At 42.4% G+C, this 10968-nt stretch overlaps 2 protein-coding genes across 3 annotated transcripts; one reads left to right on the top strand and one right to left on the bottom strand.

Annotated features, from left to right (window-relative positions):
• Window positions 1–418: 418 nt before the first annotated feature.
• ribc2 (RIB43A domain with coiled-coils 2) lies at window positions 419–3124 on the top strand. Its single transcript, XM_070831479.1, has 7 exons — window positions 419–535; window positions 1057–1138; window positions 1378–1698; window positions 1792–1910; window positions 2393–2611; window positions 2724–2890; window positions 2993–3124. Exons 1-7 carry the CDS (start codon window positions 419–421, stop codon window positions 3060–3062), a joined length of 1095 nt encoding a protein of 364 aa, XP_070687580.1. The 3' UTR covers window positions 3063–3124.
• A 21-nt stretch (window positions 3125–3145) lies between these two features.
• ada2a (adenosine deaminase 2a) lies at window positions 3146–10557 on the bottom strand. Of its 2 annotated transcripts, none has more exons than XM_070830508.1 (10): window positions 10244–10557; window positions 9582–9909; window positions 8909–9128; window positions 7921–8134; window positions 7711–7838; window positions 7538–7628; window positions 5011–5119; window positions 4387–4544; window positions 4070–4272; window positions 3146–3978 (listed from the first exon to the last, which is right to left on the bottom strand). In XM_070830508.1, exons 2-10 carry the CDS (start codon window positions 9883–9885, stop codon window positions 3888–3890), a joined length of 1518 nt encoding a protein of 505 aa, XP_070686609.1. In that variant the 5' UTR covers window positions 9886–9909; window positions 10244–10557; the 3' UTR covers window positions 3146–3887. The 2 variants fall into 2 exon arrangements, with proteins under 2 accessions (XP_070686609.1, XP_070686608.1); XM_070830507.1 differs by lacking the exon at window positions 10244–10557 and adding an exon at window positions 10060–10100.
• Window positions 10558–10968: the final 411 nt, after the last annotated feature.

The following is a 10968-nucleotide window of genomic DNA, read 5'->3' as shown; positions in this document are numbered from 1 at the left end:
GTCATTCCATCTCAACCTCTGCTCGGGTTGGAGGTGAACAGAATATAATGTGTGTGTATATATATATATATATATATATATATATATATATATATATATATATATATATATATATATATATATATATATATATATATATATATATATATATATATATATATAATATATATAATATATATAATATATATAATCTATATATGACAGCTCCTCTGTGAGTGTATTTCCAGGGCATTTAATCATACCAAGATTTTTGGACAGCACTTGAAGGCGTCACCAAGCATGCCGGAAAAAGCCGACATCCTACGAAGTCTCACGACCTCTGGTTTCCTAGCAACAAGTGTGTTTGAAACAGGGCTACGTCTCCGTGTCGAGTTTATCAGCCCATACTTTGAAAACACGGCTGCTATTTCTTCTGAAAATGCTTAACGCTGAATTACTGTCAGACCGCCTTGCCAGGGCAAGTCTACAGAGGCGTCGGGACAGAGAGACTGAGAGACAAGGACGGATTTTTAATGATAAAATGAGGACGACTGGGGTGAGTTAGCTGACGAATGTGTTGACTGCAGAGGAATGCTAATGCTAATAGCTAACCTAGCTCTCAACAGAAGCGCGCTGTTAAAAGTCCTGCTCTGAAGATGTTTAAGTAAAAGTTTGTAGGAACAATCAGGGAAATGCACTTAAAGTATGTAGAGAAAAAATGATCATTGCAGAAAACACAGTGTAATACATTATCATAACATTGTAATTATTCATGGCGTTAATGTAAAAACAGGATTTTACTGCTGTAGTACGTTGAGGTGAAGCTAAAACTTAACAATTTCATATTGGACTGCAACTAATGATTATTTTCATCGCGTATTAATCTGCTGATTAATCTATTGATTTGGTTTGTCAAAATTCTGAGGAAAGAGAAATCAAGAGGGATCAAAGTGACATCTTCACAGTGCTTGTTCTCTCCAATCCTCTTGATTATTAAAGACACATAAGAATGTAATAATAAAATCATAATGAGTAACCTGTTTGATTGTGCTGTCCTGACCGTGGCCTGTTCTACAGGTTGATAAGGAAGCCCTAGACATGCAGATAAAAGAAAAAAAGAAACAAGAAGCAGCAGCAAAAGAGGAACAAAATGCTAATGGTGAGTGATCTGAACATCGTTCCCCAATGTTACTTGAGTCCTTTGATTTTGTCAGTGAGTATCATGAGTCCTGGATGAGTGAAAATTGATCAAAGACAACAAAAGCAGTAAACTGCATAATGTTCTGTCACAAACTCATTATTATTGCCACAATGTTGCATATGTTAGAAACACATTTTTATTTTTATTTTCTAATGAAGCACATTGTGCTGTCTGTGTGTGCGATGGGTTCTCCATAGATGCCAAAATGCTCCATAATAGCAAAGTAGCTTACATTCTCCATAGCAGACAAGAGAAGGAGAAGCGTGCGATGAAAAAGGCCGTCGACAGCTACCGGCATCAGTACCAGCAGCCGTGGAGCCAGCGAGAGTACGACCTGAACGACCCAGAGCGCTGTAGAAAAACAGGCGTAGGTGATGCACAGATGATGCCCCCCGGCCTGGTGGGCGAGGACCCTGACAGTAAAAGCAGACAGCAGAGACAGAAGGAGCAGCTCAGAGAGTGGCTCATCCAGCAGCAAAGTGAGCGAGCAGCAGGAAGGCATCAACAAAAGCTGGAAGGTGGATCTACACACGCTAAAATTCACACACACACACACACACACACACACACAGAAAACTCAAGCTCACTTGGTCTTCTCTGCTGTTCTTCAGAGGAGCGCTATGACCAGAGCAGAGTAGAAATGGCCAGCAAAGCTCTGCAGCTTCAGAGCATTGAGATGGAGAGGAGAAAAGCAGCAGCTATTGCCACTAAAGAGTACAATCTATCTATGGTGAGTGTTTCTGACATTCACTCAGACTGTCAGATGAAGGTGGTTAAACTGGTTTTGAAAACACAGATGAATTACTTGTAATTTTATAAAATCCTTTATGAATTAATTATCCTTTTCATTCACCTAGAAACTACCGGTACATTGCTTCTGCCACCAGAATGCATTCTCATTTTATCTTGCAGAAAACGGGTGTTGGTGATCTAATTACCATGACTTTGGTGTTATAGCACATTGGTTTGGATCCAAACTAACTCTTCAAAAACATCAAAGTCACACAATAACACAAGCAAACTAACCCATCATAGTAAAAGTAAAATTACTGTTTTTGTCAATGAAGTCTGGTGGCTTTTACCCCAGCAATATAGAACGGCTGTTTCTGGTTTATGATTAGCACGGTAGTTTAAAAATACCAGTTATCCTTTAATTGCACTTACCTTGATGTATGAGTAGAATAGATGTGTTTTTATGTCTTGTGGGCAAAGATTGAAGAGAAGCGTCGTCAGAAAGGGGAGCACAATGACAAGAACAATCATGAAGACTCCATGAACCACCTGCAAGGACAGCTGACAGGTGTAGATGTCGAACCCACCCTGAGCATGGTGGGAGTGCCCGGCCTTTGCCCCAGCAGCGATAGGAGAGCCCCCCCGGAGAAGCCACAGCAGATCAACCAGTTCCAGAAATATCAAATAGAGGAGAAAAAGGTGAAACCGGAACAAATGACACTCCAAACACATCCTCTTTTTGATCACTTCAAAAGCAGTACATGGGAAGCTGTTCAATGAGCCTGTCTGTCCGTCACCTGTGAATCTGCAGAGGATGGAATTGGAGAAGAAGCAAGAAGAGGAACAACACGATCGTGTTCGTTTGGACTCAGCTCGTACGGCTCTGCTAATAGAGAGGCAGCAGGCGAGGCTGAACAAGCAGCTCAGACGACACCTGGACAGCACCAACGTCAGACTGGCCGAGACAAGCAAACAACAGTAAGTAACATTAAGAAAACTGAATTTTTCCCCCAGTCGTGAACACACCATATATTCAAGCAAAAAAAGTCTCACTTTGTGTTTCTGGTGTCATTCTTAAAGGGCACCCGACATTGAAAGAGGATGCATTGATGACAGCTTCTTTTCCCAATTCAACACGTGCAGCAGATGATGGAAGACACGCTGCACTGATGACTGAATCACTGATGATGGTGCTACATGAGAGGAACACTGAATAAACTGAGCCACACAATGTATCAACATCTGTTTTTAATTACATCAAATTTAACTTCGGCAGGTCACAGAAAAAACAGCCTATAGCATAAATTAAATGCTAATTAAATAAATTACATAAGCATGAGCAAAGGTCAACTATGCCCCTTTCTATATCTGTGACAGCTAAAAATCTAAATCCACACATATTATCAACAAGCTGCCTGTTTCTCTCTTACAAAGCACAAGCAAACCACAAACACAATATAAAATCATCCAGCACTGTTACTGTCGCCACACACAAAGGCAAACCTGAATCTTAAAGTGCAAATACATTAAAATTGTATCCATCCATTGTCTTGTTCATTATCATTAAGGATCAGGGGGGCTGACACTGGGCAAGAGGCGGGGTCGCCAGTCAATCACAGGGCTGACACACAAAGACAGCCACTCACACTCACACAACTCGAACCTGGAACCTTGTCGCTTGAACGCTCCTTAATAAAATTAGACATAACTTGATGCCTTTGGTTGAAGTTATTTCCTATGTGTAGTTCAAGTAGCTGCCGTAAATATGGGACACAGCTCAGGCCCTTTTCACACTGGCCAGTGTATCAACCGTATACAGCCAACACAACTTTGTGGCAACGTGGAACAGATGTGACTTGTCATTGTAGGAAAAATGCTTTTAACATTCCCATTTCTGATTTCCTTAAGCTAAAAGGCATTTCTTTATCAAAGAAGCGTGAAGGCATTTGAAGACTGTCCCACTGCTAGTTTCTGTCTAAGAAGAATTTTCAGAGACAAACTTATCCCATCTTCTCTGCCACAGAGCCATGGCTTTCTCCTGTAGCTCCGGAGTCAAAGAACTGTACCTGAAATACAGACAGAGATGTGTCAGTGAGCGGTCTGCTGAAGCATGTGAGCACAATCGGAATTTGTAAATGACACCTCTTGTCACCTTACCTAATAGAGTTTATGGCCAGCTCTTTGAGGGAGCCAATATGGGATCTAATCCCGCCAAAGCCCACAAAAGCTTCATAGAAGTCATAAGAGAGACCAGAGGTGCCGAACATCCCCGGGTCATCAGAACTGATGACCAGTGGGTGGTTCTCTGACATCAGGGCAGCGGCCGGATGGTTTCTCAGATCCTTTACTAGCATCATCACCTGAATAAGGAAAGCAAAGGGCATATTTGTGTACGAGACACATTCAATTAAATTACATGCTTGTCGTCTCATAGGATTTTAAGTATTACACTCTGATATACACTGATGGTGCACCTGGTTGGAGATGGGGCACACTTCCACAGCCACCCCTCTCTTCCTGGATATATCTTTGGCCACTGGGTGGCGAAGCAGAGCGAATCCATGGCCGATCCGAGAAGTGTTCAACAACAGAGCATCCAACAAGTTCTGGTCCACCTCTGTGCCCTCAAGATCTGCATGTAGTGGAGAGACATCAAAATGAGTGTTATTTTGCAATGTTTTTATGACACAGAGTGTGACGGTTCTTAAAACTTGTATTTCCTCTCCCTGACTGTTAAAGATTTAATTTCTTTGGTTTAGGAACAATTTGAAATGGGACAAATAGGCAGAACAGGACAAAGACACAGTGAAATCTCTGACAAATACGATGCTTATTATGAGGTGTGCATGATATATTAGTTTTGCTTTAGGGCTGTGTGACAAATAAATAAATAATAAACAATTGATTTTGTCCATTCCTAAGAACTCTTTGACAAAGGAACCTTTTGACTATAAACAATGATATATTATTGAACAGTTCCTTCATGTGGCATGTTGTACTCTTTCTGTAACTCTGCACATCCTGCAGTGTATCATGTGTAATACTGTCGCTGTACACCCTGACTGCTTATGTAGAACATCGAGCACTGGTGAGCTCACCAGTCTCCCCAGCATGGAAAAAGAAAGGAAGCGTCGCCCCCTTCTCTACTGGCAGAGACAAGGCATCTCTGAAGTACCACAGGGGTCTGCCACTGTCCTCACGGCCCACCTGTGCACATAGAGGGAGAGTTTATACAGTCATATTACATTAGACATGTTTATGTCACGTTAGCTCACACTGATTCACAACAAAACATCATGTTATATTCAATGAAGATCTGATTTTTTCAAGTGTGGTTGTATGAGGTACAGTTGCACCAAAAATTATTCAACCCCCACTGCAAATTACGTGTACTGGCAAAATGTACAAATCTTCAGCTGTGAACAATTTAAATAGCTCAACACAACTAATATTACAGGCAGTTTCTCCAGATTCAATATGCCACTTTTAATTTCTAATGCAGTCTCAAAATCCCTCAAACCCTTCTTGATAAACAAAGAGAGAGCACCCTTTAGCTGTTATGGCCAGATGCAAATGTGACACATATCCAGACACCAGGTTCACCTGAGGAATCTGAGCCCATTCGTCATGGGCAACAGTGTCCAGCTCTCTAATATCCTTGGGTTTGTGTGCTGCAACCACCTTCTTCAAATCCCACCAGAGATTTTCTGTGGGATTCAAGTCAGGCGACTGTGACGGCCACTCTGGTGTCTTCCAGGACTTTTCCTGTCTTGACTTTGAAGTATGCTTGGGATCATTGTCCAATGACACCCAAGCTTCAGCTTCCTAACAGACAATGTGACGTTTTATCTGATACTTGATTGAATCCAGCTTGTCCTCCAAATGCTGCAGGTTTGCAGTACCAGAAGAAGCAAAGCAGCCTCAGAGCATCACTGAGCCACCGCCGTGCTTCACTGTAGGCAAGGTGTTCTTTTCAACGTCTGCCTCATTCTTCTCCCTCCAGACATACCGCTGATCCATAGACCCGAAAAGTTCCTGTTTTGTTTCATCACTCCACAGAACAGAATCCCAAAGCTGCTGTGGCTTATTTATATGGTTCTGAACATATTGTCTTGTGCTTTTGGGTCAGTGGTGATCGGTCATGGAGGCCTTCAGAGTTTAGTATGTGCCTTACTGTAGAAACTGAAACCTCAGTGCCTGCTGCCACCAAGTCTCGCTGCAGGTCTTTTTCAGTCACTCGCAGGTTTTTGGCCACCTGCCTCCTCAGAAATCTGGTGGCAGCTGTTGATAACTTCCTCTTTCTGCCACGTCCAGGTAGTGCAGTCAGGGTTCCTTCAGCTTTGAAATTGCAAGCTATGCTTCCAACAGTATATTTTTTGGGACAGTGCTCTTGACTTACCCATATTTCTGACATGCAACCAAACATCACTGTGAACAAACCCCCAACCAGTCTGGGTATTTGATGTGTTCTATCTCAAATAAACCTGATGCACCTAATGAGGCCCTTGATTACTGTCATCAGATGTGCTTGAGACAACATTTGATTTGCAAATGAGTGCTCTTATTAAAGATTCTGTTCAGGAGGTTGAATCATTTTGAGACTGCAGAAGTCATTAAAAGTGGCAGTTTGTGTTGAATCTGGAGAAAACACCTGTAATATAAGTTGTGTTGAGCAATTTCAGTTGTTCTTGTTTGAGTTGTTCATTGAACACAACTGAAAGTTTGTGAATTTTGTCAATACACCTCATTTGCATTTGGGGTTGAATTGAATCATTTCAATTTTTGTAACTGTACTTATCCATAGTCAGTGTGTTACCTAGAGTAGCTTGCGGTCAGCAGACCCCTGTTTTGGAGGAGCAGGCAGGAGTCCTGGCACAGACACTAAGCTATGCACTCCTGTAGACGGAGCCCAGCAGAAAAACCAAAACATGGCCTATCTAAAATGATTAATATCAGTTTTAAGTGTATGTTATATTTAGAATGTTTTCACTGCTTTGCATTGCCATCAGACAGCCCTTTACAGTTGGGTTAGTTGGGGAACTGAGGCTGTTTCCTCCCCTCCACATCTTTGACAAAGCAGTACTTTTACCTTACAGAACACAGGAGCTCATGATACGACCACTGCCTTAATCAGATAACATGTTAGTTTGGATCCTAGGTACCCATTAACAAACACCAAAGTCACAATATCACAAGCAACCTATCCAACTGAAACAGCAGTAGACTCATAACTCCTTTGTTCTGGGAGGTAAAATGACTGTTTTTGTAAAGCAGGTGAAGGGACAGAGAGAACAGCTTCATTTTCCTTTTGAAAACTGACAACAAAAATATTTGAAATATTGACTTTTTTGGTGGCCTTTTCTTATGTGGCTTAAACGTTTTTCTGCTGGCCCTGTACACAGCTGTACATTGATTAGCGTCCATGGCGGGCTCCTCCAAACTGGGGGTGTGCTGCCCCCAATCTACTGTAGGTAATACACTAGCTGCACATAAGTACTTAATACAACACACTTCAACTATCCCATTCAATTTCTACCATTTAAATTCAGTCAGTAAAAACTTTTCCCACTGTCTCATCTCTTGGTGCTCAGCACTGTTCATACATTAACTACTGTTGCCTCTCACCAAGTCAAAACCAGCCATGATATCTGAGAAGTCTCTCTGTAGCTTCATTGCCTTCTCCACAACTCCGGTCATCACGGACATATTGACTCCCCTGAAGAAAACGGTGCAATGTAATCAATGATTATATCAGGATCCTCAGACTGATGGGTAAAATACACCGTATGGGTGGTCACCTGTGGACTGTGAAGATGATTCTTGCTCCAAAAAAGTCTGGGTGCTCTGCTGTGAACTGTCTGGTGATCTCCTGGTAGGTCTTCAGAGTCCAGGTTGTGTCATGAGAGCTGCCGTCCAATTCGTATATCTGAGTACCACGAAGACAAAAAAAACGTTAATAACAATGATACATTTCCAGACAAGAGGATGCACTCAACACACTCGTGTACCTCTGGGAGTAAAGCTCGCAGCTCCACATACATGACGTTGTCCATGTAGAACTGGGTGAGGCCCTCGTAGTAGTAGTCTCTGAACACCGGAGCGTATGTGACCAGACCCCACAGTGCAAGGAAGGCCTGTTCAAACCTGTCCCATATCACATCCTGACTGGGGTACACCGTTTCTGGATCCTGATCAGTGAAGAGCGTCAGGTTGCCCATGATGCTGAGGGTGTAAATATAAAGAAATGGTCGTGATCACATCATCTGTGCCAGTGTGGGACATTTATTTCTGAGCATTTCTGTGTAGAAGACCTTTGAACTTTTTTGGAAAACTGCACACATCGAAGGAGTAATGAAATAATCACATGGGACCTTTTAAACATAGCTCCAAATTAAACTGCCATCCTGGAAAACAAAGCTGTTTTAAATAAAGATTAATGCAGCAATTAAGTCGTTTTGGAGTAATGCGTTAGACACTTCCCCTTTTCCCTGTGGGTCTTCGGTAACTAGTAGTAGAAGCAGAGTGTGATGATACACCGATTTAATATAGACACAGATAGAACAAAGACTGATAAATGATATTAAGTAGCAGTAAATGACCTCTTCATGAAGGAGGAGCACACGTCCTGATATCTCTAACTACTTAACTTTGTGTGGATATGATGATACTTTAAAGGTGCGTTTGACGTCATTGACACAAACTTTAAAGAAAACACTGGTAATGTGCAATATGCATTTTATAATATGATAAATAAGCCTGTGCTGTTAGACGTGGACATAATCATCAGGATGTGTTATTAAATAAATATATACAGCGTTGTGATATTCCTTGAATTAAATCTTAAATGCATACAAGAATAAAGGGCCGTCCACACCAAGAAAGATAACTATAAGAAAAACTAAATAATGATACCACTGATGACCGTCAGAGCATTGTTTAAAATTATATACTTATAGTTATCGTTATCTTTCTTGGTGTGGACGGCCCTTAGGTCACCTGTTGTCTAGATCCGTGGTGTTGACCAGCTTGGCCCTGAGGTTTTCCAATAGGATCCAGGGAGAGCAACGCGGCAGAGCTTTGGGCCACTGGGATGAGAAGACGAATCTGATGGATTGGCTGTCAGTGTAGCACATGTAGCAGTGGGGCCGGTAGGTTGCGTTCTTCACCAGCCACTCCATGTCAACCATGGAGAGGTCGTGCACATGGAGAGCTCCGCCTGAATCACAAAAGAAATAGAAATAATAACCAATTGGGAAACTTTGGATAAATCTGATACTGTGTTAATTACAACCTTGTAAATATTCCCTGAATGAAGAACTCCAAACTTTCTGATTTTCCAGCATCTTCTGAGAACATTATTAAAGTGGATTAGTGTCACGCTGGCAAACTCCACAACCTTCTCCACTTAAAAAAAAGATTAGGGCTTCAATTAACATTTTTTTCTTAATCTGCCAATCATTTTCTTGATTAACAGATAACTGTTTAGCCTCTAAATTGTCAAGCAATAGTAAAAACGTCCAACGCATCCTCTGTCTGACCGACAGTTCAAGACCCAAAGACATCCAGAGTACAACCGAAATGAGCAGATATTCAGAGTTTAGACGCAGTAACTGGAGATTTAGGTGATAATCAATTATGGGAACAGCCTGCGTTGTGAGACCAAACACACCTTTAGGCATCTTGTGGAGCAGGCTGAAGATGGGACTGTTCTTGATGAGGGGCCTGGCCTTGAAGAAGTGCATGGCGGGAGGAAAGTCTGCCCTCATCACCTCCTCCTGCTTCATTTTAAAGAGGAGAGCGTTCAGCCGCTGCTCCGCATCAGTCAGCACCATCTGCCCCCCCGTCTGCATGGAGGCCTCCAGCCGGATGAGAGCCTCTCTCTGCCGGGGGTCCGGGATGGACAGGACACCGGACAAGGAGCACCAGAGCAGGCAGGCCACAGCCGCGTGGGGGCGCTGCAGCAAAACCGCCATGGTCCGGGGAGAGAGTGGAGAGGGCTTGGGGACAAAACGGTACACGGGGGGAGTCAGAAAAGCTTGTTTGGAGAACCGAAAACAAAGTTTCGCCACACTAGCTGAGGTACATATAAAAACTTTAACCTCCAAGAGGAAGAGAGAAAACAACTGAGCAGCCTGAGCAGTATTTACCTCCATGTTTACAGCCCCTATGTGAGTAAGAGCTGCACTGTGTTTACGTGTCTGACTCGAGTACAAAATTGGAGGAATAAAGCATCAATAATAATAATAATAATAAGCTAGGTTCAGTCATTGGGGTGCTGTGGTGATTTAGTTTTGTTTTTAATAGGCGGAACAGACAGGCACGTTACGTTACCTCACTTTACTGTTAGGTGTGACACTAGCTGACTGCTGAGGGTCATCAAATGAGGGCTGTTCAGTAAAAGTTAAGTTGCAGCGGGCAGCTGAGCTGGAGCCTCGACAGCCGACGACGATTTGGTAAAACAGTAAACAGTCCGGTAGAGTCACTTTCAAAACAGCAGACCACGGAGAAACGACGGTGTCCGCTGTAAACACCGGTGTGCTTTCGTGGGATAGTTGACTTTATTACGGCAGAGTCACGAAAACAAACACGCCAGCAGGTAAACAGAGCTAGCCCCGCGGAGGTCCATGAAATGTATTGTGGTTGTTTGTTTCCTTGTGCTCGGTCTAAGCCCCGCCCCCTCCGCTATGATTGGCTGAATCTCCACCCTGAAAACGATTTGATTGGTGGAATGTGGATGTGTAAATATTGATCACCAAGATCAAGATTAGGGTTTTATTTCCCAAAGCTCAGTGCGTGTTATCTAGCAATATTCTGGTTTGTTCTTGTTTGAGTTTGTTTTCCTAAATTTACTCTTTGCTTAATGTTTTTTTTGTCAGGGACAGAACAATAAAGTCCTACACTTCTCTCCACAGGAATGAAAGCTGCATCTTAATTGTATCTTCATACTTTTTACAATCAAGCTGCGTGTTTACTGTTAGACACTATCTTGTTTTCCCACAGTCAGAGTTCAGTTATACAACCTGCTCACTTAGGCTTAATTAAGTACCTTAATTATA

This window comes from Pempheris klunzingeri, chromosome 5, assembly GCF_042242105.1.
Source record: "Pempheris klunzingeri isolate RE-2024b chromosome 5, fPemKlu1.hap1, whole genome shotgun sequence".
NCBI classification, from domain to species: domain Eukaryota; kingdom Metazoa; phylum Chordata; class Actinopteri; order Acropomatiformes; family Pempheridae; genus Pempheris; species Pempheris klunzingeri.
Note: the sequence above shows the minus strand (reverse complement) of the source record. Positions and strands in the feature narration are given on the sequence as shown.